General features: G+C 58.1%; 2 protein-coding genes across 4 annotated transcripts; one reads left to right on the plus strand and one right to left on the minus strand.

The window, feature by feature from the left end:
* On the minus strand, positions 1–15,496 carry GID4 (GID complex subunit 4 homolog). The gene is given in 7 exon segments (XM_032499003.1): positions 1–2,808; positions 4,847–4,977; positions 5,561–5,662; positions 7,174–7,281; positions 10,118–10,177; positions 14,841–15,141; positions 15,143–15,496. Coding segments are annotated over 7 exon segments (1,110 nt in total). The 5' UTR covers positions 15,487–15,496; the 3' UTR covers positions 1–2,744.
* Positions 15,474–27,962, plus strand: ATPAF2 (ATP synthase mitochondrial F1 complex assembly factor 2). Of its 3 annotated transcripts, XM_032499005.1 has the most exons (9): positions 15,474–15,522; positions 15,594–15,737; positions 21,852–21,896; positions 22,138–22,283; positions 23,314–23,411; positions 24,632–24,712; positions 25,718–25,830; positions 26,218–26,333; positions 27,703–27,962. In XM_032499005.1, the coding sequence occupies exons 2-9, from the start codon at positions 15,605–15,607 to the stop codon at positions 27,844–27,846; spliced, it is 876 nt and encodes a 291-aa protein (XP_032354896.1). In that variant the 5' UTR covers positions 15,474–15,522; positions 15,594–15,604; the 3' UTR covers positions 27,847–27,962. The 3 variants fall into 3 exon arrangements, with proteins under 3 accessions (XP_032354896.1, XP_032354897.1, XP_032354895.1); XM_032499004.1 differs by lacking the exons at positions 15,474–15,522; positions 15,594–15,737 and adding an exon at positions 18,708–20,429; XM_032499006.1 differs by lacking the exons at positions 15,474–15,522; positions 21,852–21,896 and having other exon boundaries at positions 15,570–15,737.
* Positions 27,963–27,991: the final 29 nt, after the last annotated feature.

Genomic DNA, 27,991 nt, shown 5'->3' on the forward strand with positions numbered 1-27,991 from the left:
TTGCTGCTTAAATACCTTTATTATTTTTAAAAAATTATTTGGACATGGATAGCTCTGCAAAATACCTCTCCCATCCAAACCTGCAAACCCTTCCCACAAGTCCTCCCTAAAGAAACAAAATAGTCACACTTTTCGCCCATTCAAATCTAATTTTTAAAAACATGTAAGGTTGAAAATCAAGTATTATTTTTCTCTTGGAGCCCATTAGTAATTTTAAACCACAATGCACGTACTCAATGGCATTTCTTTTTAAAAATTAGCTTATCAGACTATTTTATGAGGAAAACAAAATCAATTCAAGGCCTTAGAATATAAATTCCCTGTTTCTGAAGCAAAAGACACTGAAAGACCCCTTTGCTCCCCTGGAGGCTGTGAAGCCGACGAGCCGGCAGAACCTACAGACCTTCCATCCCGGGTGAGGCGTCGCTCAGTGACGCTGGGGCCGCAGCCGAGATGCTGTCAAGTCTGAGAGGTGGGTGGGTGGGAAGCGGTGGCTCCACACAGGGGAGGCGAGGCCGGGGCTGCGGAGTGGAAGCTTTCTGAGCAGAGGAGTCAGAGCCCGGTCCTTGGGACAGGGTGGAGGAAGACGGTAGAAAATCTGCGATCTGCACTAACTTCTTACTGACGAATATGAGCACCAGCCAGAAACACTGCACACGGTGCCAGAGGCGTGTGAACGACCGAGAAGTTCAGGAAAGAATAACCACGGGGGGATGACTGCCCAAGCTCCTTCGAGAACTGAGAAAAAGAGAAGTCGGGCGGCTTGTCTGGGGGTTCCTCCCATCCCGACAGACAGGTTACTGTGAGAACCAGCCTTCATCACAGGTGCGACCAAGAGCTACTGAAGGGGCCACTTCTCCGTCCCCCACAGCCCACTGCACCCCAAGGCCGGGTCAGCAAGGACGCAAGCAGGCCCCCGACAGAGCCTGGCCCACCCGGGTGGTGGGCCCGAGCCAACTGCCAACCCCTTCTCTGCCCACTGACCGCCCCCTTGGGGTAACACACATGACCCTGGCAGCTGTGGGGTGACCTCGCCCTCAGTGTCCCGCATGGCACAGATGCAGGCGGTATCAGGGCCTGGGCGCGAGCTGGGGTGGAAGGAAGCCGGTCCCCTGTCCCGGGACTGACGCTGCCGCAGGGCGTCTCCCCACTGCCTGGCAACCCACTGGGTTTGACTGGAGCCAGCCAGCCTGCTGCCTTTGGGAGTTTCACAATCAGGAAAACGTTTCTCACTCACCCCTGGAGATGGACATGAATCACCTTTCCACCTTTTTTGGGCTTACCAAGTGGGCTGGCTGCACCTCTGCAGGGAGCCCAGGGCCACAGGGAGGGGACGCCCACCACCACTCTCCCCTGTGCCCTCCTTTAAGGCCTCTCCTGGCGCTTAACCTCAGGCACATACAGCACGGATGGCGATGCAGTCACTCTGGCCACCCCGGGGACCACAGGGCTCCGCGCGCTCTCTCCGCCCGCAGACACGCGACCTCGCGACCTCCCTGGCTGTTAGAGCTCTCCCTCTCGGGTTGTTAAGTCTCGCGTAAACCACCGGCAAACGCCAGTCCCCCGAGCCCTGCCCGCAGCTGCAGGCTACAGCGGATGCCACCCTCTTGAACTTTTTAAACATTTAAACAAAACACAGCAGCCACACGTGCACAGGCGCACACGCGTGCACACACACACACACACACTTTGGCACGTGAGCCTCGAGCTGCCCGAGTGTGTCCGTGCTCCAGCCCCCACGTCCTGACACCTCAGACCTGCTGTCTTATGAGAGCGGCGGCCCCTGTGCCCGCTGGAGAAGGTCGCCACAAAGCACTGCTGTCTTGAGTAGCAAGAGGAGTTGTGCAAAAGCTAAACCGGCCTCTGGCTCCCAGGTGGAGCACACGGCCCACGCCTGCCGCACAGCCGCTGCACCACGATGGGCAGCTCCCAACTGCTGGTTGATTCAACACGCATTTACATACAGATACAGGTATAAAACTGCTAAGTCGACATTTGCTGTTTTCAATGTGAAAACGATAAAATGTAATTCTGAATAGTTGTGCATCTGCCGTAGGATCCCTGTTAAAGGGACCATAAAAATTATTCTGTAATAAAAAACTTTTTTTTAAAGTTTAATATTGCCCTCAAGTTCAAAAGTTTGGAGCAAACGTGCTGAGTAGGCAGGACCGGGGACCTGGAAGCCTCAGGCTCTGTGGCCCTGACGGCAGGCCCGGGACACCTGCCAGCCGCCAGCTCGGCCCGGATGTCATAGCGCTGGCAGCGCCCAAGCCTGCCAGGCGACCAGCCTGCTCCCTGAGCAGCACTCGGGGGCACAGGGCTGGGGCTGCCTTCTCTTCAGCTACCGGCTAAGCAAGTGGGGCAGGGGCCTGGGTGGGGACCCCTGAGCGCCAAGGCCAAGGGCGCCGGGGGCCGACCTGCCGGTCGGCTGGAGGCCAGGGTGGAAGAAGGAAGGGGCATTTCAGTGATACAGAAGTTAGCTGTGCAGGAAGGAAAAGTGCGTTGAAGGTAGCTTAAACACAGCTTAAGACCAAGCTGCCAGCGAGAGGGAGGAGGCTCGGAGGTGGCCCCTGTGCCACCCGCCGCGCTCCTGGACGCCGTGGGTGAACATTCATGCTCTGATGCGAGTCTGCTCGCAAAGAAACAGGAACACACACTCTCCTGGTTCCGGCAGCTGCACGACTTTCCTGGCAAAGCTCTTTTTCGCCAAGTGCGGTTTGCTCGGCTGTTGCTCCGAACCGCTGTCACCGGAACTCGTAGATGGGTGCGCTGTGTTCAGGGACGTGAGTTAGGTTAAGCGACTGGTACCTGCGGGAGGAAAGGCAGAGGCCTGAACGTCTGAAAACCAACCAAGGGTGCGAGCACCTCGGTGAGCTGCAGCGCCGGCAGACCCCAGCCTGGACTAGGGTGGCGGGCCGAGCCTGGCTCTGTGCTGCGCCTTTGGCTCATCCTCCTGACCTGCACCCAGAACGCGCTGCTGGAAGGAAGGCCTTGCTCCCATCCTGAAGCTGTGAGTCTGCCTGAGAAGACGAGGGGCTGCTGGCTCCGGCCGCCCGCCCTCTGCCCTGCTGTTCTCGGGGCTTCTGGGTGACGCAGGCAGCTCCCAGTTCTCCCGGGGCCCAGAGACAGCCTGGGAAAGGTAACGTCACAGCAGACCCTCGACCTCAGGGGGCTCCACACGCCTTCCCCACCTCCCCAGACACAGCGACTAGACTTTGGGACCGTCACAGGGCTCTGAGGGGACCGGTGCCCAGGGGGGTCTAGCAACAATGGAGAGACTGAGGCCAGGATGCTCCCCGCGTGGGGACACTCAGGGTTGACAGTGTGGGCGTCAGCTCTCCCCTGCTGGTGCACAGGGAAAAGGAGTTTCTCTCTCGCCCAAAATCATCATCATCAGGAAAGGATGATGCATGAGCCACCAGAAGACGGCCCTTCACATCCACAGGGATGGCTACAACCGCAACGACGTGGGAAGTGCCAGGCAGACGTGGACAAACGGGAGAAACCACGACCCTCGCGCATCATTGGTGGGAATGTACAAAGGTGCAGCTGCTGTGGAGAAGGGCTCCTGACAAAGCCAAATATGGAACTGCCCCGTGACCCAGCGATTTCCCCCCAGGAGTCGGAAGAAGGCACTTAAACACCCCCATGTTGGCAGCAGTGTTGTTCACGGCGGCCGCGAGGCGGGAGCCCCCTGCGTGCCGGCCACCAACGACGATGGTGATGGCAAAGCGGCTCCACCCGACCTGGCAGGAGACATCTCAGCAATGAGGACAAAGCACCATAAACTGACACAACGTTGTAAACTGACTACACTGCAATAAAAATATGCACACACATACACACAAAAACTAAAAATTAAAAAAACCAACCAACCAACCAAAACACAAAGTACTCACAGCCGCCACAACACGGGGCCTGCAAAGCACGACGCTCCCTGGGAGACGCAGGCCCGGAACCACGAGTCACGCCGGGCACGGTTCCACCCACGTGAACGCCCGGGACGGACACGTCTACACACGGGGAGGGCCAGTGGTCGCCCGGACTGGGAGGGATGAGGAGCTGGGGGACGGCTAAGGGGAACGGGGTGTCCTCCTGTGGGGACAAAATTTTCTAAACCAGTGGTGACGGCTGCACAACTTTGCTAACACAAAAGCCCACTGAACAGCACACTAAACACAAGTGAATCCTTTGGTATGTGAACATCTCAATAAAGCTGTTGTTTGAAAAACGACATGAAAAGTTTTAAAAACCTCATTCGTAAACCAAGCCGTTATTGAAACCTTAGTAAGCGCGGGTCTCAGAGAAGCTGGGGCTGCCCTTTGCTCCCACTGACCAGGAAAACTGAGTCAGCCCCGGCGGCGGCCCTCACAAGCCACCATGGGTGAAGACACTGTGAGAAAGTGTCCCTACGCTCTGAGAGGAAGTCAGGCGTTGACGGTAGGACCCCCTGCAGGTATGACTCGGGCTCACACAGCAGCGAGGGGCCAGGAGAGTCCCCAGAGGGCCAACGCCAGCCCACAGGCAGCACACAGAGGACCAGGGACTCCGGACCCTCGGTCACCTGGCCGCAGTCAGGTGGCCACAAGATTAAAAAGGCTGCTGACGGCAAAGTTCCCACTGTCCCCTGAGGGATCTTAAAATTTGGGAAGAATAAATACAGAACCAGTGAGATTGAGATGAACGTAGCAGAAAATATTTGCTGCTGGAAAGTGTTTTGCGATGAGTTCCTTTACCCAGGACTTCATTTTGTCATCTCGCCTGCTCTGCCGTGTGGACAGGAGTGACCCTCATGCAAGCCACCAAGAGGCCTCCTCCAGGAGCAGGGGCCGGGGCGGGCTCTTACCACTCGGAGCTCCTGTGGTAATAGTAGCCCTCGATGGAGGCCGCCGACTTCTGGAAGCAGATGTAGTAGAAGCCGGCGAAGGAGGCACCGCTGATGTCTTTGATCGTGTGGTCGGGAACCAGGAACTGCTCCTGCAGGCAGACGGGGGTCAGGAGCTGCAGGCTGCTCCAAGGCCCCACATCGCAGGGTCTGCCTGGACCTGCTGGGGGCGTGACCCCTGTGCTTCAGCCCTGCCTGTGCTCACGCTCTGGCGCCGCTCCTGAGCCCGCCAGGCCTGTCAGCAGCCAGTAGGAGGCGCCGAGGCCTCGCTTCCCTCTCCCAGAGCCCAGGGAAGGATGGCCGGAGCAGCACCTTCTGCCCGACCCCAGGAACCATCACCGGGTTCCCAGTCACCCCAAGAGCCGAGGGTCACTTCTGCTGGCCAGGGGTGAGGCCAGTAGAGGGCAGGGGAGACCCCAGCAGCAGTCAGAACGGTGCTACCTTGATCAGAACTCACCTGTGGTGGAGCCAGCCCTCCCGGGGGGCGAGGTCAGGGACCCCAGGAGGCCCACAGGGGCGTCACCCTGAGAGATTCCTGAGACCAAACAACTCTCCTTCCCTTCCCCAACCTCTGAAACTGCAGTTTTTACCATTAACTTTAAAGTAGAAGCTCACGGGGCTCTTCTTTTAGCGGGTTTGGTTGGCAGAGCTCCCAGGGAGCCCGCCGGGGCCTACCTTCCACCTCATGAAGACGTAATCCCCGTTCTTCAGCGCCTCATAGTCAAAGTCATCTGAATTAAATGACTTTGCATACTGATAAAAGGCCAGAAACTTGCCCTGAAAACAGAAAACAGAGAATGAGGACCATGGACAGGGGTGTCCAGCTCCGGGCCCCATGCCTGCCCAGGGGACGCCCGGGGAAAGGCCGCAGGACGGAAGTGGCTGCGGTGGGGGCCTCTGCTCGGGCACCGTCCCTGGGCAGACAAAGCGGGGCGGCCGGTGAGGGGGTGTCCAAGTGGGCAGTGCTGAAGGCGCACTGGGGCCATAAGAACCGGCCTGCGGTGCCAGAGGGGAGCGGCAAAGCGGGCCCGGACACGGCACCGAGGCGCGTGGCCACGAGCGGAGCAGCGACCAGAAAAGGCTGCTAGGGAGCTGCACCGTACGGGCATGTGTTTGTTTTTAAAAAAGGACTTGTATCCGAAGACGTTTAGGAAAAGGTTAACGCCTGTTGCGGTTTCAGGTGTTTGTCATTACAGGTGATTTTTTTTCCCTCCTGCTTTAATTTTTTCAAACATTTAAAACTCAGCATGGGCGCGCAGCAGGAAGCTCCAGGCTGTGGAGCGGTGGGAGGAAAGCGCCTCGGCCCAGCGGCCGGGCCCAGGGGGGCCGCCTCAGTCTCTCTCTCACTCAAAAGAGTTCAGTCCAGCCTAAGAAGGCCGGAGTCCGGCTGTTTCCAGTGAGAGTCGGTGGAAAATTAAGGGCTGCATTCCAGGTACTTCCTCTGCCGCCAATTCCGCCTCAAACGGGTTTTCACTGGCCGCACAGACCCTGCTTTGCAGGACCAGGCTGGCTGGCAGACAGGCTGTGCAGGAGAGGAAGGCCCTGGGGCTCCCCCGGCTCCCCACTCCTCTGGACACTGGATCCTGTTCGCTCTGTCCAGTTACCGAGCCACAGATGACTGTCTACCTTTCAGGGTCTGTTTCCTACAATGGTCAAAGCACGTAGCTTTCCAAACACATTCTTAAAAGCTCAAGTTTAAATTCGATCATTTGATAGATGTTCCTTTCCTAACTCAAGGGAGAACTTTAGTAAGAAAGCAGCTGATCTGCAGGGAGGTCCAGTCAGACGCGGGTCAGCCTGGTCTCAAGAGAGCACAAACGGCTGGCTGTGAGGGCAGGGAGCGTGATTTGTTCTAGGACCTTCACTACTGATGCGTCAGGCTGCTGGGTTCGGGGCGAGCACACTGAACATCCTCAGTGTGAAACCAAAACTCACCATCACCACAGCAACTAAGCCCAAGGGCTGTAAGGACAGGCTGAGAAGTGGATTCTTAGACACAAGACTTGCATGACCCTGAGCAGAGGGGCCCCAGCTGCCTCGACGTGCCCACCACTGGGTGAGCACATGGCCCCACTCGACAGCTGGGGGTTTCAGGGGCATCCTGGCTGCACTTAAGCTGTGCTGTCAGAGTCAGGGCAGGAACTGTATCTCCATCCTGGCCAACCCTACTGTGAGAGGCCGCCCCGGGCGGTGCGGGCTCCCATGAGCAGAGCAGAGAAGTGAGAGAGGGACAGGTGGGCGGGAGGGACAGGGGACCGGACCCGAGGGCCCAGAGCAGAGTCACTCACCCAGTGCTTCCGGTCCACATCCTCGTCTGCGTCCCACTTTCGAGTTAAGAAAGGGTGTTTTTTGCTGATTATTTCTCCTTCAAAGAAGGTCGTGAGGGTTGGATATTCCTACGGTAAAAACCCAAATATCAACACAAGGTGTCAAACAGTTTCCACCATTCACAAAGGAAAAACCTCCCTGGCTTTAACTTCTTCCCAAAACTGTGAAAAAATGATCACACTGCTGAGCGACCAGCCAGACCAGAGCTGGGTCCAGTAGCCATGGATGCGGGTGGGGGGGTCTCCTGGGCTCCAAGGACTCGGCCAGAAGCAGAGAACATCCCCTGACACACCTGTTCTGTATTGACGGACAAGTCATTTCTGAATATCCTCACGTACGAAGCAGACAGTAACTGTAGGTTTTATTTTCCAAGGAGGACACCCAGAGAGGCTCCCAGATCACAGCCCCGCCTCCCTTGCACCATGGCCCAGCCACCACGCCTCCAGCTGGCTCCGTCCCTGTCCCCTGTGCACCAGCCTTTGGGTTTTGGGGGTGGTGGTGGCAGAATACCTTGATATACTAGGCAAACGTTTAATTCTATCACAGGAGCCGAGACCACTCACGGCTGGGGAAACATTCTGAAACTGTCTGCCCTGGGAAGCCACAACCACTGGGAAATAAAGGAGCCACCCCCTTGACCAGGTGTACGGGACCCTCCTGTCCATCAGGCCACCTGTTCATCTGCTAATGAGACGGCACCACAGATGTGAAAACAATGAACGGAAGGAAAAGTCAACACTGTGCAAGGTTTACAGTTTCTCTGCATTTGGAAAAACCAACCACATGGCCCCCGTGCAGCCTACCAGCCTGGGTGCTGCCCCAGGACCACAGAGGTCCGCTTTTCTCTTCACCCTCTACGTATGCCCCTCCCGGTTAAACAAATCTGTTCCGATGGCTTTGCCATTTCTCCCGGCTTGGCCCGCCAGGGAGCGTGGGGTCCTCCCGGGGGAGCACGGCCACTACTGCCACGACAGCAGAGGTGCTTTCTGGCCCCACCGGGCAGTCTGTCCTCATGGCAGTGGGCTCTGGAACAGTACAGACTTATCATCCCCCCAGGACCGCCACCTCCTCACCCCTCTGTCGCAGGGATCCAGGAACAGATACTTACATACACAGAATTAAAGAGGAGAAAAGTTCCTGGGTGGAAACCAGATTTTAAAGGTATAAACTAAATCATACTGATCTGTTTTAGGAAGGACTGCTATGGGGAAAAGTTCTCTATAAGTCAGCACCTGACCTGAGATGTTAAATTAAAAGCCACATACAGCGTGTTGCTTTCCTGAGTTTTGAACCTTCATATTTTTTCAAGACTTCCATGAGAGACAAGAATAGTGATCAAGTTGTCACAAAAACTGGCTGGAGGCGGGTCTGGCTTTCCATGAAGACCTGTCTTCCGGGAGGATTAATGTTCAACTGGCCAGCAAGGCAGAGAGACCAGCGGAACACGGCACCCCCACCTAGCAGAGCAGGGGCTGGCAGTGCCAGGAGTCGGTCAGAATGAACACCTGTGACCCCCTGTGACCTGTCTCCCCCATTCCAAGCAAACCGAGCACAACCTCAGGAGCCCCCCAACCTGTTTAGGGGTGACGGGGGGCCTGGCCATGACCCCCAGGGTGGGGCCTCCGCATGCATGTCCCTGTTCCTCCTAGTGGCCGGCCTGGGATCACAAAGAGGATACTATTTGACACCCACTCCTGCACAATTCTGGGATTTAATGTCCAGAGGGCACACCAACTTCAAACACCATGCTTGTTGGTGGACATGAGGCAGGTAGGAGGCACCTGAACAGTTCGTTTTCCACACTTCTGTATCGCAACTAAGGACCAAGACCCCGGCCACTCACGTCTGCTATTTTAACAACTGTAAACGGAGGAGCAAACGCAAGTGGTCACCTGTGTTTTACAACAGGTGTAAAGCCACTCAAAGACTCACCACCCTTCTCTGCATTTCACAGGTTATCAAGTGACCCCATGTTAGAGTTATTATTTAGAAAATTATCAGGGGGCCATACAACGCTGTGCCTGAGCCAAAAGCCCATGAATTGTATGTTTAAATGGGTGAGCTGTCAGGGATGTGAACTACATCTCAGTAAAGGTGCTAAAAAAAGTTCTAAAAAAGATGAATTCAAAGACTCTTGCGGCTTGGGCAGGACAAAGGTGCAGGAGATGGCCGCCGCTTGCCAGCCTGGAGCGGCCTCAGTGCCACAGCGGACCCCGCTCGGCGTGCGGGCGGGAGGGGCTGTGCCAGCACCGCCTCCCCCCGGAGCCGGGTGTCCACACCGCCTTCACCAGGGCCACAAGCTCCCGATGGAAGGGTCACAGCATCTCTGTCCGTGGTTGGCGGACTTTTCATGCTACTTAGCCATTTCCGTGAGGCTTCCTAAGACCAGAATGACCAGTTTTGGAATCAGCGCCAACATTCCATGTTACAAACCGTGCTGGTTTCCTCGTGCCATTGGCTGTGTGCGCGCTCCGCTCAGGCAGTACCTCGTCGGCCGCACGCAGCTCAGCCTGCTGTTCTCACGGTCCTGCGACGGTGAGAGCCCTGCATTTCGCTGTCATTTTCTACCCCTGCCTGGCTGGCTGTTTCTTGAGGTGGGAAGAGACAGCTTTTTGTCTCAACCACAAACTTCATGGGAAATTGTCAAACTCCTAGTGGAGAAGGAGGGAGCCAGTGGAACAGGGGAGACGGAAATGAGGGCTCCAGACTGAGGACGCTCAGTGCCTTGGCGAGCATCCAGCACAGTGACCGCTCACGGATGCTGTGCCCCTGGGGACGGAGCAGGCACTTGGAATTCCCACTTACGGACGAGGAAACTGACCAGAGAGAACCCACAGGTCAAGGGGCCGGGAGGGGCAGGGCGAGTGGGCCGGCCGCCAGGCCGCCTGCCAGGTGCACGCTTACCTCGGTGAGGCCCTTGATCTTCAGGTAGCCACACAGGTACGAGTTCCCCGTGTCCACGTGCTGCAGGGAGATGATACACAGCCCGTCACAAACAGGAGGCGCTAGGCACGCACTGGGTGTGTCCAGCAGGTGCGGGAGCCAGGAGGTCGGCCATTCCCGCCCCTCGAGCCTGCAAGGACGAGCACGCTGACCCCAGGATCCTCCAGCTCCCTCAGGGGGACACCCTGCGTGCCCTTCAGCACAGGGGCCCCCACCTGGTCTCTGCATGGCCTCCTCATGGCCCCAGGGGCTGAGCAAGTCCACCCAGCCTACGCCCGGACCAGCCCGCAGCATTTCTTTGTGAACCAGGACATCAGAAAGGGCCTCTTACGAAGACTTCAGTGGTATGCATACCAGTTAGGAGCCCATCTTGTAGACGGGAGTGTGTGCCCCTGACCAGAAGAATCAGGAGCCTCGAATCAAATAAAGGGGGTGGAAGGCACGTGGGCTGTGACGCTTAGGGGCCACCAATTGCTGGCTGCTGAGACACTGCCCCACACCCACCCATCCCCCAACCTCCTCCTCCAGCCGGCAGGGCCCAGTTCCGCCCCGAAAGACCGGCAGCCCGGAAGGACCCAGGCAAGCGCGCACCCCGAGCCCTTGCAAGTCACAGGTTCAGGCCAATCAGATGTGTGCGCGAACCTTCCGGGTCCCCTCCATCTGTTCCCCGCACTGCCCAGTCCTGGGCCTCCAGCGATAAGGCACTGGAACAGCCCGAGAATGCCCAGAAGACAGCCCGGGAAGATGCAAGGAACAGGCCGTTGGAAGCAATGGGCCCCCCGGCCTTCACGCTGTCGTGGGACGGGTACGGTTACCCGCAGCTGAATGCGCCCTCACCAGTGCATTTCCCCAGCCTGCACTGACTCATCCCAAGTGGGCAGACTTCAGACGTCCCGACGACCGGGCCCCTCACGGAGCAGCCCCGGGACGAGGCAGGAGGCAGCGCGCTGGCCCTGCAGCCGCTGAGGCTCAGCGCTGAGCGAGGCCGCGTTTAAGAAGCCAGGAAAGTCTCTGGCATTTCTCAGATCTGGGGACTCAACTTCTCCAGCACACCATAAATCACATACTCAGGCGAACCTTTAAACTGTGGTGAAGCCAGCCAGCCAGCTGAGGTCAGCACCAAAGCCAGCGGGCTTCAGCGAAGTGGCCCCACCATCCAGTGTGGGGACAGAGGTCTCCGCCCAGACCCCGCAACGTCCTCACCTCCCGACGCTGGCCTCGGACCGTCTGCATTACAGGGCTCAGCAAAGAACGTGTGTGAAGAACACAGAGCTCTACCCTGAGGCCTTCAGTCCCACGTGTGCAGGTCTCGCTGGACTCAATATGGTTTGGGGTTTCACAGCTGTGGAAAGGGGATCAGGTGGCAGGGATACTCGCTAACAAGATTAAAAATCAAACCGTGAATTGGCCAACGTTTGCCAGATTATCACAGCTCAAGAGTCAGAATCCCGGCCTGGCCTCCACCCCACCACGTGTCGCCCAGCTCCGCCCAAGCTGATCGTGACGACGGCTGGGGACTCAGACACACCGCGGGGCACAGGGTTTTCAACGGACGCCGCACCAGCCCCTCCGTGAGAAGGGGGGCGAGGCAAGCACTGAGCAAGCGGGTCTTACAGCGCAGCTGTGTCCAGCAGCTGCTCTTTGGAGCATGCCTTTCACAGCAACTGGACCTTCGTTTCCGTCTTGGCTTCTTGGATGGTAGAGGACTCACAGTAGCAAGAAAAAGACCCGGGCAGCCGCTCGTCAAGGTCTGAAGAACGCTTTAAAGTGGAATTGCCAGAAAAAGAAAGTGCTCCGGAAGCACGGGAAGAGATGCCCAGCGCCACGGGCCATCAGGGAAGCTCAGGCCCAAACCACCGTGAGCTACCACCTCACGCCAGCAAGACAGCTACCACCAAAAAGAGGGCCGAGGACGCGGAGAAACCAGCACCCTCACACACTGCCAGCGGGAAAGCCTGACGGTACAGACACTGGAAATCTGTCTGGCGGTTCCTCAGAACAGTGAGCCCTGAATTACCACGTGACCCAGGGTTCCACTCGGAGGGAGATACCCAAGAGAAACGACGTATGTGTACACCAACACTCGTAGTGAATGTTCACAGCCGCGTGATTCACAGTCACCCAAAAGTGGAAACAACCAAATACCCGTCCCAATCAACGGATAAACAACAAGCTGCCCCCCCGCCCCGCGCTATTAGGCAACAGTAACAAGGGATGACGCGCTGGCGCCTGCCACCATGTGGCGGAACCTGGGAACACTGGGCCCGATGGGCACTGGACACAAGGTCACACTGCTGCAGGGTTCCATCGGCAGGCAAAGTCCGGAAGAGGCAAGTCTTGGGGTAAAAGTGAGTGGCTGCCTCGGGCTGGAGGGTGTGGCAGCTAAGGGATATGGAGTTTCTCTGGGGGATGATGAAGATGTTCTAAAATTAGATCACAGTGATGGTTACACAACTGTGTGTCTGTACTAAAAACTACTGAATTGTGTACGTTGAATGGGTGGGCTGTATGCTATGCACGAATCAGATCTCAACCAAGCCGTTGTGGAAAATAGAGGGAAAGCAAGAAAGAGGTGGAGTCACAAAAGGCAGACGTGTTCTAGGAAGACTGAGTCCAAGGAACCAGTCCTGGCTGAAAAACCAGATGATGGGGAAGTTCACATGCTTCCGACCGCCTCCACGATGGCCAAGGTGCTCACCAGCCCAGACACAGGGCAGCACTCCTGGGCGTGGCCCCGCCCCGCCACGAGACACCCATTCAAAGTGGCCTCGTGCCATCAGCCAGGTCTCCGCTCTGGGCCGCCCTGGGACAAACCAGTCATGCACCAACCCAACCCCCACAGCCAGGAGCTCACGAGGACACTGGCACCTGACAGGAATTCAGAAACAACACGCGAACGACAGAGAGTGACCTCCCCCTCTGTGACACCTGGCTACCCTGCCGTTTGTCCCCAACCCTGTCAGAAACCATCCAATTCAACGATGGGCACAAATTCAGGATCATTCCCAACATGACCCACACTGGGGATCTCACTTCTAGAATGTTATGATTGGTTGGGGAAAAAAAAAAAAAAAGCCTGTACCTTCCTACTAAATTCTCACATTTGAAGCAAAAGGGGGCTCGCCACATCAGGCGTGTAACTATGAAGACTGAAAGAACTCAGCCACAGCGGTTTTCCAGTTACAGTCACTAACAAGGCTCATGATAGAAATTTAAGTTTATAGACCAAAGATACAATTAACGTGGAAATACAATTTTCCAAATCAAAATAAGGGAAAATTATTTATTTCCAAAAACCAGTAAGAAAAAAAGTCTAATGAATGCTCAACAACGAGCAAACCTTGAAGATTTAAGATCATTAAAGGACAAAGGGCCAACCTAAGGAAAAGACACGTTCTCTTTCTGTCCTCACACGTGGGAGCAGAAGGCAGCACATTGGACTGCAAAGCTTCTGGAAGGCCTTTTAAGGAGACAGATGTTTGGAGGGACTTTGGGGAACCATCTAGGAAGTGGGGTATCAGGCTAAGAACCAAGGGAAAAATGGAGGGGGTCCTGAGGCAGGCCAGGGGAGCACAGAGGAGGAGCAGTTCTCTAGGAAGGGAGAGAAAAGGGAGCATTCACCACTGCACATCTCCTTTGGCTGGGAAAAGATGTCAAGTGTGCCACCATCTGCTTGAGGGGCGTGTGGTGCAGGAAAGGGCCAGGACAGGTGAAGCTGCAGTTCCGAGCCATCAGGGGCTGGCAGCAGGTTCTTGGAAATCCAGCTCAAATTGGGGGGAGGCGGGTGGACATGGGAAGGAAATACTGTATGAGAAATACAACTGGGTGAGTTAGATTTCTGGGGACAGGATACTGGAAGGAAGCCCTGGCCGTGTAAGTAAAAGTTAAGAACACGGGAAGAAGGTCCCCTGGAGCCAGAAAGGAGGCAAACGCAGATATGGGACAGGAGGTCTAGGTAGTTGGACTGAGAAGACAGGGACTGAGCAGCTGGAGTGTGAAGAGGATGGGGTAGGCCAGGGGGTGAGACCCAAGCCGTGCCTGGGCCAGGAAGAGACTGGGGTACAGGGGCTGGAAGGCCAGCTCCTAACAGACAGTGAGGAGCCCATCCAGGACGTGGGTGCCCGGCCTGTGGCGCAGGAGTCAGTGGTGGGCAGGGGCTCTCAGGCTCAGAGGCTCACGGAGGGAGGGGGCTGATGAAGCCCTCCCAAGGAGGAAATCCCAGGAGTAGGAGGCGGCCCCAGGGCCTGAGGCTTTCTGGGAGCCAGGAGAGGGTTGGGGGCAGGAGGCACGTCTCAAGCCTGGGAAGGTCCCGAGTCAGGAGAAACCAGTGGGAGAGCGCTTCAGGGTCCAGTAGGGCCGGAGGGAGGACTGGTCCTGGGCGACAGGCCACAGGGAGGAAGGATCCAGGTCTGAGGAGGCCGGTCACGGGGGCTTCCGGACACCAGCGGTCGGTGGCCGGCTTGGGCCCCAGGGACTGGGGTGCGCCAAGAGAGGGCAGGCCCGGGGGCGGGCAGGTCGTGGGGAGGCCGGCGGCAGGCCCGCGGCAAGGCCTGTCCGCGGCCTCGGGCTCGAGGAGTCGGCGGCGCGGAGCGGTGCGGCGCGGCCCGGCCCGTGGGCGCCGCGAGAGGCCCGGCCGCCTCGCCCCCGGCCCCCGGCCGCGACCCAGATCCCAGCCGGCGCTCACCTGCAGCACCACCTCCACGTCGTACGAGTTCCCCTTGCTCTTCTGGTGGCCGCGGAACTTGGAGCCGCTGTAGAGCAGGCTGGTGGCCACGCCGGGCTGCTGGGTGTTGATGGGCGGCGGCGGGATGAGCGAGGCTGCGGACGCAGCCGAGGCACCGGCCGGCGGGGGACACTCGGTGCGGACCGGCATCGCGGGGTCCCCGGGAGCCAGGGCTGGGGGAGGGGGAGGAACCGCCGCCGCCGCGTGGGAGCCAAGGAGGGCGGCCGGGGCGGAGGCCGGCGCGCGCGTGGGGCGGGAGGGGTCCACCCGCCCGCCGCCTGCGGACCAGGCGCTCCGGCCGCCACCGGGACCCCGGGACCTGCGAGCGCGGCCTCCGGGTCCTGAGCGAAGCCCCCTCCCCGCCTGCGCTCGCACACACACCCCTTCCGATTGGCTCGGGCGCGCCGCGGGGCGGGAGCAGGCTGGCGCGGCGCTTCCGCCCATTGGCCGGCGGAGACAGCACGTGGCGGGCGCCCGGCCCTCTGGGACTTGTAGTCTTCGTCCCGAGGCGCGGCGCGGGGGCGGGGCCCGGGCGTTTGTGACGCTGATTGGCTGCGGCGTGCGAGGGGCGCGAGTGACGGCGCGCCGTGAGTGTCTCGCGCAACATGGCGGCGCCCAGGGAGGCTGAGGACGCCGGCGGCCGGTGAGACGCTGCGTGCGGCCCTTCCTATCCTGTGTTTCCCGCGCTCAGCTCTCACGCGGTTGTCCTCCCAGGCCCCCGCGCGATGTGGAGGAGCTGCCTCCGGCTGCGGGACGCAGGGCGCCGCCTTCTGAACCGGCCCCGGGGCAGTTTCACCGCTTCCGAGGGGTCGGGGCCGAGCCCCTCGACCCCTGCCCGGGCCTACGCGCCCCCGGCAGGTGAGGGAGGCCAAGGCCGAACCGGGCGGAGGGGTCGGCCGTGCAGGGTGGCGGTGGCTGAGACAGGTCGCAGATCAGAAGGGAAGCCCCCGCAAGGGCAGGGACCGCCGCAGGGCACAGTCAAGTGTCATTTGTCACGTGCGGCTTTCTTCAGCCCTGTAAGGAAGTTAGATGTCATCCTTGCTTTCGGGCAAGGAAATTCGGTTTCTGGACCAGGATTGCGCCAAGGTCAAAGAGCAGACTTGGAGAGGTTTGTGGGGTTCGTGCCCCTTCCTCCACTTCTGACTCTGATGAGGCATAGAAGAAGGTAGTGGCTTTTTCATGAAAGCCTCATCAGAGATGAGTGGGAGTGACTCCCTGAGTGAAGAGTAGTAACACTCGCCTTCCATTCAATTGGTGTATCCGCTGAGGGCAGGAGGCACCGTGATCTTGGAGACACACATGGCTTCCACCCAGGTGATGTCCACTATCCAGTGAAGAAGCTTATACTATCCGATTAAACAATAACCTATAATATCCTGTGATCAGAGGTGTACAGAGAAGCGCTTACTCCCATCTTGGGGGTGTTGAGCGTCTAGAAAAGTCTTGGGTGACAGGATGTTTGGGCTGAGTCTTGACAGATGAGTCACAGTTCAGAGTAGAGGAGGAGGAAGAGTGTTGGCAGCTGGAACACATTGAGGTGACAGCAGGTATGAGGGACCTTGCTGTGACACTGCCTGCGTTAGGAAATCTGGAACTTCACAGGTGGTTTGGCGCTGGGGCAGAAGCACAAACCTGGGGTCTGACGCTGGCCAAACAGGCACTGTGCGATCTTGGCACGTGACTGCTTCCTTCGGCCCTGATTTTCCTCTGTGTTGAAGGACTAGGTTGCCTCTGAGGCAAGTTCCATGATTTTATGCAAATGGGGAAGAGGGCTGGATGCAGCAGGGGAGGTTTCACGTGCCAGGGCCAGGCAGAGGGCCTGGAGGTCCACGAGGAGCCAGGAAGGAGGATGAAAGAGGGGCACCTGTGAGGTTGTGATTCATAGTAGGAGGTGTACGTATTTTCTGGTTCCAGGCACACATCTCCTAAAACCCTCGTCATTTACGAAGAGGTAAAGTCACGGGAGAACCTTTTGTTAAAACATTTGGTCTTTGTCCTGAAATAGCTCCAGGATGAAAGATGAAAGATGTGTCTTATTACTTATAACAGCCCATTTCAGCCACACCTGAGTTTGTGTTAATGCGGTGACTTTTGCCAGGGGAATCAACCACAGCGGTTGGAACTTTCAGCCCAAGTGCCTGACCTCTGGGGAGGGAGATGGGCTGGAGATTGACTTGATCACTAATTACCTATGATTTAATTGATTGTTTCTGTGTAATGAGGCCTCCATAAAATCCCTGAACTACAGAGTTGGGAGAATGTCTAGGTTAGTGAGCACATGGAGCTGCGGGGAGGGTGGTGTGCCCAGAGAGAGCATGGAAACTCTCTTTCCTCCCTGCCTTGCCCCACGTGTCTCTTCCATCTGGCTGTTCCTGAGTTGTATCCTTTTATAATAAGCTGGTAATCTGGTAAGTAAACTGTTATTCCTGAGTTCTGTGAACTGCTGTAGCAAATTAATCCTGTAGGAAATTAGGCTTGTCGGACTGAGCCCTTAACCTGTGGGATTCAACACTGTCTCCAGGTGGACAGCGTCAGAATTGAGTTGATTGTAGGACACCCAGCTGGTGGAGATGATGGGTGGGGAACCCCACGCCCACATTTGGCGTGTAGTGTCTGTGTGATGGATTGAGTGTTGTTTGTCCTTTATGATGCCCCGGGGAGGCACATATGAGTGAAGGGGACACAGTCAGGAATTCCCTTAAGTTGGCACAAGCAGAAGGTTCGTTTAGGTTGGTGGATGCCACTCCCCACTGTGGTGGCACTGATCTGCCCCGTTCCTTTCTACTGCAGACTTTTTAGCTTAGGCCGGTGGTAGCCACATATGGAGGGAAGTGAGGATGGGCAGAAGAGTGGAGAGCTGTGGGCGCGAGGTGCACCCCGGCCTTGAGTCTCTGCGAAGACTTTTATGGTCTGAGCGGCTGTGAGTTTTGGAGGAGGGGGAGGTTAAACCCAAGTGCGCCTTCTCCATGAAGACTTGGAGAGGCAAGCAGATTGAACTTGGCTCCTTGGGAGTGGCCTAAAATAAAATACTTGGTCTGGCTCTCCGCAGAGTGTCCCAACCCCTGCTCCGGGTGCTCGAGCGGTTCGGAAGGAGGTGTGTCTGGTCGTTCAGCCCGCCTGTGTTCTTTGCTGCAGCAGACACATTTGGCCTGGAGAATTTTTTAGCAGCTTTGTTGAGTTTTGGTTTACTTACAATTCACTCTTTGAAGCATACAGTTCAGTGGTGTTTAGTATACTCGCAGGGTTGTGCAGCCGTCAGTTCTAGAAGACTTTGGTCACCCCACAGGAATCCCCGTGCCCTTTAACTGTCACCCTCCGAGTACCCCCCAGCCTCCCCAGCCCTAGACAACCACTACTTTGTTTTCTGTCTCTGTAGACTTCCCTAGTTTGGACATTTCCTATAAATAGAATGTGGTCTTGGGGCTGACTTTCTTTCACCTAGCTTTTCAGGCTTTACCCCAGTGGTGGCATGTATTGCCTGCTCCAGTTCTTTTTCATAGGTGACTAATACTCCATTGTGTGGATGCACATTTCACTTACCCGTTCATCCATCAATGAACCTTTGGGTGGTCTTCATGTTTCGGCCATTCTGAATGCTGCCGTAAACACCTGAGGACAGGTTTTTACGTGGGTGTATTTTTTCATTTCTCACAGATCGCACGGAAGAGTAGAATGCTGGATCACACGGTTACTGACTCTCTGAGGGACTGCCACACTGCTTTCCAGGGTGGCTGCACCATCTCACACTTCCCCCAGCAAGGCACAAAGGTCCTGATTTCCCCGGATGTGTCTTTGTGATGACAGCCATCCTACTGCATGTGCGGTGGTGTCTCCTGGTTTTGGTGTGCATTTCCCTGACGACAAATGGTGTCCAGCATTTTCTCATGTGCTGTTTGGACATTTGTGCATTTTCTCTGGAGCAGTGTCTGTTCGGATCCTTTGACCGCTTCTCCGTTAGGCTGTCTTTTTATTCCTGAGTTGCAAGAGTTCTTGGTGTAGTCGGTCGGAGGAGCTTTGATCCTTGGAAACGGTTGGTCTGAGCCGCCCCAGGTTTGTGCGGAGGGATGCCCTGACTCGGGATGTAGCTTGCAGGCCGGAGGCCCGCCAGGTGGCGCTGTTGGGAAGGAGAAGGCGCTTCCTCTGCCCGGTGCGCGCTAGGGGTTGCAGCCCGAAAACTGAGGCTGGTGGAAGGGTCCCTCACTGGTCCAGGAGGCCTGGGGCAGGAGGAGGAGTGGGGGAGTGAGAGAAAACTGTCGATTTCTGAGTATGGATTGAGGCAACCTCGCAGGAAGAAGGACCCAGTGGACACTAATTTCCACTTCAGTCCTCTTCCCTTGAGCAGGTTTTCGATGTTCTCTGGTTTCACAGCCTGTTTTCTTCTGGCCAGCTTTTAAAATTCAGTGCTTTTTCACGAACCCACTTTCTCTGTATCCACAGAGTCCTTAAAACTGTCACTTAGAAAGCAGCAAGTGTGTTTTTGCCACGGAAACAGATGTTCTGTCAAGCGGGTGCTTGAGCTCAGAGCAGACCCGAGTTCTGGGGGACTGCTCCGCGCTCACTGAGGGTCCTGGTGGTCTCGTGACGTGTCTTCTGTGACCCAGGACCTTTGAGGGTCCAGGCAAAACCCGTCTGTCCTGATATTTTTGGCAACACTGAATGAACTTTCCAAGTCCTGTTCTGGTTGCCTTTGTGAGCCCCTGGCCCGGCTCCCTCTGCCCCTTGCTGGGGCCCCTGGGCTGCTCTGATATCCTCTGCGGGAGCTGCCTTTCTGGCTCTCTGGAACCCTGCTGCCCTGAGGCCTGGCAGCCCCCTGTAAACAGTTCCTTCCTGCTGGAAGGGGCACACACTCCCTTCTGAAGCCACAGGTGCAGTTCAGTCCCTCCTGCAGAGCTCAGGTGACCCAGTGCCTGGAGGCCTTCCTTTGGCCCAGGCGAGAGAGGGCTGCCCTGGGGCGTGTCTAAAGCAGTCCTCGCACTTTGGCCATCCTGGTCACTTTATCGTGTGCTGGTCCGTCGTCCCCCCAGGCAGCAGGTGTCTCGAGGGCAGGGGCAGCTTTGAGGAGATCAGCACCATCAGGTTTGTGCCAGGACAGAAGAGCGCCATCCGAGCAGCAGAGCCTAAAAACCGCCTGCACGCGGGCCCGCTTGGCCGCCCTCCCGTCCTCAGGTGCGGAGGTGGGCCTGGCCGGGCGGCGGTGCAGGGCCAAGGGCAGGGAGGCTTCCCTGGGGGGGACCACGCCGCCCTGGCGGCTTTGGGAGGTCCTGCCTGTGCTGCCCAAGGCCCCACCTCCCAGGGCCGTGTCGTGCCAGGTGCTGGAAGGCTCTCCGCTGGCACTGCAGCCGCCGGGGCGGATCCTTCCCATGGTGGTGAGTCAGAGCTTCAGATCCCCTCCCACTTCCTGCCTGTCTGGCTCTGGACGTAACTGCGCAGGCTGGCCGCCTCCATCCAGGCCTCCAGACAGACAGGGGCCTCCAGCTGCATGTCTTACCTGCCACCTGCGTGGACCGCGATGGCATGCTGAGGTGGGACACTTAAGGGCAGCAGGGCCGGGTAAGCCTCCTATTTTGGTGTCGGATGTTCGAGAAAATCACCATTATGGTCTCACACAGAGGTGGTAAATTCTGCTGAGGTTATAACTGCGTCGTCTCAGTGGTCAGATCAGGTCCCCTTTAAAAATAAATTCTGGCTCCACGAAGATGGGGATTTTTGTCTGTTTTGTTCACTGTTTTACCCCAAGTACCTGGACCAGCACTTGCCACATAGTAGGCACACGAGTTTTTTTGTGGGAAAGTAATTTGAGCCTTAGTTTAGTATGTGCAATTGTGGAGATGTAATTGTGGCCTCTTTGTGTGAGTGTTAATGACAGCAAATGAGGTACATGAAGAACCTGAGGTTGGAAAACAGAAGAATACATGTTTGGAGTAAGACCAGATACCCTGTCTCCATGACCACCACTCTCCCTGCCCCCCACACGCAAACCAAGTTCCCCTGATTTTCGTAGTCTAGTTGAATTAATAAACTTTTAAGTTTGACCTTTTGTATGTGTGTTAAAGGAAACCAAAAAGCATTAAAAACCATTAAAAACTCTTCCTTCGTCGTGTGCTGCGTCGTTACTTCCAATAAGTGACTTTCGTCAGGGACACTGAAGGTGTTTAGTGCCCAGTGAATACAAGGGACACTTGTATTCAGGGACAGGGACAAGCGAAGGCAGGAAGGAGGTTCGCGTTTCTCTCGGGTGGTGGAGGCTGGTTTAGGCTTTGTAGCTTCCTGGATGTGCCCAGTTGGAGGAATCTGCACACTTCCATATGAGGCACGCTTGGTTTTTAATCCCTCCAGGTGAGAGGGGGAGTGTGGTTAATGCTCACGTGTGATTGTACTTGTTGTTTTCAGAAGAAAACACAGGACCCCAATTTCCCCCTTTCTGAAAAGAAACGTTTGAAGTGTCTGTTGATACGCAGGCGAGCTGGTTAGTCAGGGTAATTAACTGGATGGGGGGGTGGGAGATGCTCCTGGGATCTCTGCTTACTGCGTGTGCACCACCCACGTGGACACACATGGACACACGCACGCACACGCTAGCTTTCCACACGAGCCTTAGAGCCGTCGGATTCCTGCCCGGGGTGGGTCTCTGGTGCTGTCCCACTCAGACGCTAGACTGGAGCACGCAGCGGGTCGCGGGGGACGTGCTGAGAAGTTGAGGCAGGAAGTGTCAGGTGGTCAGTCTGCAGCTTCGTGATGCTGTGTGGTCCCTGTTGCTGGGCTTGGGGGCCGGCGGGACCTGTTGCTCTGTTGTCCCTGGACAGTGAATGGTTCCTCCCCTTTAGTCAGAAGCCGTGGAGTGGGGCAGACCTTGAATGGCGATGTGGAAATCCGTCAGTCAGCATTAGCAGCAGTGATCCAGGCTGCTCTCGTCACTTCCTGGGCTGTTGCCACAGTATTATAAACTGGCTTTTTGAAAAATCTTTCCAACAGAAAGGAAGAGGTTTTATCAGAACGTCAGCATCGCACAGGGTGAAGGTGAGTGTCTGAAATTCTGACCACTTCTCTTTCTGTGTTCTTCTGTGAACGGGTGGGAATATTTCTGGTCTCCACCGGTTCCTTGGTGAGCTTCCCTTTCGCGCATCTGCCGGCTATGGTTCTGGAAGCCCACGGTGAAGGGACTTGGCGCCTTGTCTATACCGGTTCAAGTAATTAAGTATAGCAATGGTCACTCGATTCCACTAACAACCCCTGACAGGTTTTCGTCTGATCTTTCAAGGTGGCTTTGAGATCAACTTAGACCACAGGAAGCTGCGAACTCCCGGAGCCAAGATCTTCACTGTCCCCAGCGAGGCCCTCGCCGTGGCAGTGGCCACCGAGTGGGACTCTCAGCAGGACACCATCAGGCCCTACACCATGCACCTGGTAACAAAGCCAGCACCCTGCAGAAGCCGAGGCCCCTTTCCCAACTCGGATCCGGCCCCCAGGTTGGGGTTCCAGGCACACCGCCCTCTGGCCTGACTCCTCCCAGGCCCCGGACACGTCTCCCGCTGCCCCACTCTCCTCCTGTGTCCCAGCAGCTCTCACACGCTCTGTGGTTGTGGTTGTGTTACCGCGGTGGCTGTCTGCCCCCTCCCAGCCCAGAGCCCACCCCTGGCCTGGGGTTCGGTGCAGATCTGTGGCCGTGGGGGCCGCTCCCCATGGAGCCAGGCCCTGGTCCACACGCAGGCAGCTCACTGAGCGAGGTGCTCCAAGAGCGGGCAGGGAAGGGGTCACTAAACTGGGGCCCCGGCTCTGCAGCTTCCAAGTGGTAACCTTGGGGAAGTTGCTGCCCCTTCTCAGCCAGGGCTCCCCACCGTGAAAGGTGGGCAGTGGTCCCCACACAGGCCGGCTCTCCATCAGCTCGGCCGGGACACGCAGACTAGGCGGGCTTCCTCAGCCCCTCCCCGGCCCACGCGGCCTCTCCCTAGCCTCTGATGACATGCAGTCTTTGTCAGAGGAGCTGCAGTCAACAAGGCACTTCTGGGGAAACGGTCTGGCCCCTGGTGTGGCTGGTTCATCCCCCTGCTCCCTGAGGGATCGGGGAGTCGGCTGCTCAGATGTGAGTTCCAGTGGTGTCTCAACGCTCATTTTCTGAACTTGACCTCTGAGCCTGGGTTCTACATTCTGAATGTTACGATCACAGTACCTCCCGGAAAGCGTTGTTGCGAGGCTGGAGTTAAACGTGCAGAGCCTGATGGTGGAGGGCCTGAGACCTCGGGGGTCTCACTGGTCCTGGGGCTGGCGAGTCGGTGCCAGGAGGCCCCTGTAGCCCTGAGTCTGGCACGGAGCCTGGTGCAGGGGGACCGAGCGGTTCCTGCCGCCGGGCCCTGGCTGTGCTGTGCAGCGAGCGTCCTCAGGATGCAGTGCTTCTGCCTGACCAGTGGTGCTGACTGGCCCTCTGCCTCTGATGTAGACCACGCTGTGCAACACGGCTCTGGACAACCCGACCCAGCGAGACAAGGACCAGCTGATCCGGGCGGCTGTCAAGTTCCTGGACACGGACACCATCTGGTAATGGCCGTATGGGCGCCTCCCTGGGGTCTGAGTGAGTCCGTCGGGCTGTCTGCTCCCTCTGTCCAAGCGTTCTCTCCTCCACACCTAGCTGCTCTGCAGATCCTGGAAGGAGGGCTCGCGGGCAGCACTGGTGCCAGGGCCCCGGGCCTCCTCTTCCACAGCGCGGCAGCTGACAGGTCCAGGCTCCGGGGTCACGTGCCTTGCCCAGTGGGGCCTCCGACCCTGGACTCCTGTCCCCGCACGTTGTCACATAGACGTCCTGGTCGCCACTTGTCAGCTGGATGCAGGTGGTCCCCTGTTGTATTCAGGAGCTGGCCTCCTCCACTTAGGGAACCCCGCCTCGCACCTGTGTTCTTTAGCTGATGGGTCAGTGACGTGGCTGAGCAGTTCCATGTCTGCTGCCCGAACGCTCTAGGTCCTCTCACGGGTGCCCTGACATCAGCACTGGGGCCAAGGGGGCATAGATGCTCCTGGCAAGTCTGTCCTGTTTGTGTCAGGGACCACTTGGTTGCCGGGCACACCCTGTTCAGCCCAGCTCAGGGAAAGGGCGGGGTCTCTTGGAAGCTGTCCTGGATCTCTGACAGTGGTTAAATTTGAGCGTCTCCCTCTGCCCCGGGGGCCCTCATCCCTGGGCAGCCCGACCCCCAGCACAGTCGTGACCCCTCGTTCCACTTCTGCTCGCACCAGATGGGCCTTCCCAGTGCCCACTGGGTCTGCATCCCAGGAAGCCTTGCAGCCCAGCTCCCCGTGGCTGACCCCGTCTCGTCTCCTGGTCAGAACGATGGCTCAGCCTGCATCGGGGCGTCAGGCACCCACATCTGTGGTGGGGAGGCAGGTGGGCTCAGGAGGTGCAGGCAGGCAAGGTGGTTCGTGGCCGGGCGCGGCCTCTTGGCGGGGCGGCCCCAGGGCTATGCCGGCGTTGGGCCTGGTGCCGCAGCCTGGCCTGTGCACAGCTGGACAGTGCGTCTCAAACTCAGGCTCCAAAGCCCCAGGCAGAGCTGGTCTCCACCCAGAGGGCAGGTTCCATAAGTCCTGCTGGGCTGAAGGCGGGCCTCCCCACAGGCCCCAGGCCCCCAGGCCCCCAGGCCAGACCTGAAGACCCACCGCTTGGTGGGGTGGGGTGCAGCGGCTCTGTGCTGCTGCCTTCGTGGGCTTCCTGTCTGTCCCTGGGAAGGGATTGTGCTTCTGTGTGAATGAAGGTGACTTTGCTGCATCAGCTACAGGGTGGAGGAGCCGGAGGCGCTGGCGGAGCTGCAGAGGCGCGAGTGGGACCCGGTGGCAGAGTGGGCCGAGAGGAGGTAGGACGGCAGGGCGGGCACTCCAGCCCGGTTCAGTCCGTGTCATTCCAGGGGGTCGGGAAGGGCTCCCAGCACGTGCCGCCTTGACCAGGGCCCTCCGTCAGCGTAGGTGGACTGGTTTTCCCCTGTACACAGCTCCTGAGTGCCCACGACGTGTCGGCATCCTCTGGCTTATAGTAACGGGCAAGCCCTGCGCTGCAGGGTCGGATAAAACCCAAGGACTGGAGGCTGCGACGTCCCCTCAGAGTCCGGTGAGATAAATCGGTAGTTCAGCTGCCTGGAGGTCTTTGCTGCGGTGCAGAATCGTCAGCTTGGTGGCAGCTGAGATTTCTCGTCTTCACGTTTTACAGAGAGATGGGGCCACTTCCAGTGTTCCGTTTGATCTATTAGAAATTTCAGGGAGAACACTCTAAGCCGATGGAAAAAACCAGTGATACATGAAAGGAAATTACAAAACCTGCTTACTCCATTATGTTTTCCTGCGTTTATGCAGTTACGATGGTTCTTAAAAATGTATCGCTCTCAAAGCCGGCTCCCGTCCCGGACCAGACAGCGCCTCGTGTGCAGTAGAGCCTTGGTAACACGTGACAGTGACTAACAGGCACGGGACAGTGCAGACAGTCTTGTAAGGAAAACAGTATCTTAAACCTTTCATGGCTCAAACGTGGAACACTTTCTTAGAAGGTTTAAAAAGCAGGTAGCCCTCGGTGTTGCTGGACATTCAGGCAAATAGGTTGGAGTCTCAGGCAGCAGCTACAGGTGACCCTGTTCCTGACTTGCCAGCCTGCCTTCATCCAGGCCTTTCTTGTCTGGCTTTGCTCTCGGGGGGAAGGAAACTACGAGGTCGGAGGCCACTGACCACACGGGCAGTTGTTCCCAGAATCCCCGAGATTGGCCCCTGGGCCACATGCCCTGCAGGGCACACGTGTGCTCAGAGGGTTGGGGCTTTGCCTCCGGGCAAAAGCTGCTGCCCAGCAGGACTGCACTCATGGCCTCTTCTCTCAGGTACAGCGTGGAGATTGGCTCCTCCACCAGCATCCTGGGGCCCAGCATCCCAGCCCGGACTCGGGAGGTGCTGGCCAGCCACCTGGCCTCTTACAGCATGTGGGCCCTGCAGGGTATGTGGTGCTGCCTGTGGGCCGGGGAGGGCGTGCAGACGGGCAAGGCTGTGCGGGACCCAGGGAGAGGGGGCGGGGGGGGGGCAGGGACTTGTAATGTCAGCCTCTCACCCAGTCTGCGGGCTCCGCGGGCTCACGCCCTCCCGGGAGGATGTGGTGCTCTGCTGGGCCGGGATGGTGGCCGGCAGGGCGCCCACTCCAGGCAGGGGCAGAGGAGGGACCCCCATGGGGAAGCGGCTCTCTTGCTGGGAACGTGGGGAAGGACTTCTCCCTGGCCTGGGGCCCCGCACTGCACTGGGGCTCAGGGGCTCGCAGGGACGGGTCTGGCACCCGCCCTGTGTCGGCGTGGGGGGTGCTCTGGGTCTGACCCGGCTTGTGTCCCTGCAGGGATTGAGTTTGTAGTGACCCAGCTCAAGTCCATAGTGCTGACCTTGGGCCTGCTCGACCGGCACCTGACAGTGGAGCAGGCCGTGCTGCTGTCGCGCCTGGAGGAGGAGTACCAGGTGCGGGTCGGGCTCCGGGGCCGCCTCTCCCTCCCGCTCAGACTGACGGAAGTGTTTCTGGGTGCCCCGGGCCTGTGTGGCTTTCGTGTTCGTTTGGAAACCAAAGTCAGAGGGCCCAGAGAGGTAGCGTCAAGTAACGTGACGCCCCACTGTGTCCGCCCTCCCTCATGGCCGTGCCTCCTCTCTCCACCTGGTCACTGTGGCTGCGGCTTCCCCATCTCACACAGGGGGACACCCAGGCTGGCCGCACCCCCAGAAGGTGCTGGAGGCGAGGTGTGGCGGTTCCAGGTGGTTTGGGTACAACTGCAGGATGGGGTTGGGGGAGGCTAAAATGGTCCGGAGCCACGTCTGCGCTCTCAGGCTCAGCCTTCACCCCCGCCGTGCACGCAGCGCGGGTCGCTGGCTGGAGGAGCGCACGGCGGCTGCTGTGTGTAGTCGAGTTCTGATTTCCTGGGCTCAGAATTAATCAGGCTTCGCTACCCTGGCGTGTGCGTTTTCACTCAGCGCTGCAGTGTTTGGTGCAGCCCCCTTTTGGTCCTCCTCCAACATGTGACACGCTGGCTTCTGCTCTGATACAAGCCTTTCTGTAAGGACAGGGTTTTCCTAGTTCATGTAGTTATCTGCTCGGAACAATGTCAGGGCAGAAACTGCTTCTCTCTGGACAGTAGAAGTGGGTGTGTGGGAGGAGGGTGACCTGTGGTGGGCAAGGGGCAGGAGGCCTGGTTCTCCTCTGGGCTCCACTCTGGGCTGCAGGACCCAAGCCCAGCCCTCACTCTCTGAACCTCAGCGTCCATCCGCGTGAGCAGGTCTCTGAGAGGGCAAAGTGCTCCTCAGATGACGCAGCGCAGCCGCCCAGATGCCCTGGGCCACCCAGAAATGCAGGCCGCTTGTGTGGCATGGATCCGCCTTCCTGGGAGGAGCCCGTGGGATGGGCTGGAGTCACACTAACAGCCATACTGATGTCCAGGGTCCTCCATCTGGTTCTGGAAGGAGAGTCTGCAGCCCTGCCTGCCATGCAGACTGAGGGGCCCCTGCAGTGCCGGGCTCCCCAGCAGTCAGCTGACGTGGCCACGTGGCCCTGGTTGGTTGCTTTGTCCCCATACCTGGGGGACACGTGCAGCCCAGCCTGGCCAGGCAGCTCATGGAGGACGACGTTCTACAGGCCGCCTTGTGCCCCCTCCTCGTGGGCACGTCAGGCCCGGGGAGGGAGGTGCACATGTGGTCCGGGTGCTGCTCTGCCCACTGGCGAGTGGTCACCTGCTGCTGCCCCGCGTGTCCCTGCATTTGGGCGTGGTCGGAGCCTGCTCCCCTCGGCCCTGCTCTGGGGGTTGGGCATGGCTCCACCATCACTGTCTTGTCCTCCCCTCAGATCCAGAAGTGGGGCAGCATCGAGTGGGCACACGACTACGAGCGGCAGGAGCTGCGGGCCCGCACAGCCGCCGGCACCCTCTTTGTCCACCTCTGCTCCGAGAGCACGACGGTCAAGCACAAGCTCCTGCAGGCCAGCGGCTGACCCTGTGGTCCCCGCACCGTGCCACCCCGACACCCTGCAGCCGGGAGCAGCTCAGGCCGAGCCCGGCACGCGTGTACGAAGGACTCTGATTTTATTAAACGTTTCTCGCCCGGAAACGTGTGGAGCCCAGTTTTCCCTTGTCTCG

This window comes from Camelus ferus, chromosome 16, assembly GCF_009834535.1.
Source record: "Camelus ferus isolate YT-003-E chromosome 16, BCGSAC_Cfer_1.0, whole genome shotgun sequence".
Lineage (NCBI taxonomy): Eukaryota > Metazoa > Chordata > Mammalia > Artiodactyla > Camelidae > Camelus > Camelus ferus.

Bases quoted from the DNA above. Each gene is read 5' to 3' on its own strand.
- ATPAF2 (XM_032499004.1), top strand. From the start codon at position 20,240: ATGGTGGTGAGTCAGAGCTTCAGATCCCCTCCCACTTCCTGCCTGTCT. The intron at 24,713-25,717 runs GTAGGACGGCAG...CTCTTCTCTCAG, and splicing joins GCAGAGTGGGCCGAGAGGAG to GTACAGCGTGGAGATTGGCT. The intron at 25,831-26,217 runs GTATGTGGTGCT...GTGTCCCTGCAG, and splicing joins CAGCATGTGGGCCCTGCAGG to GGATTGAGTTTGTAGTGACC.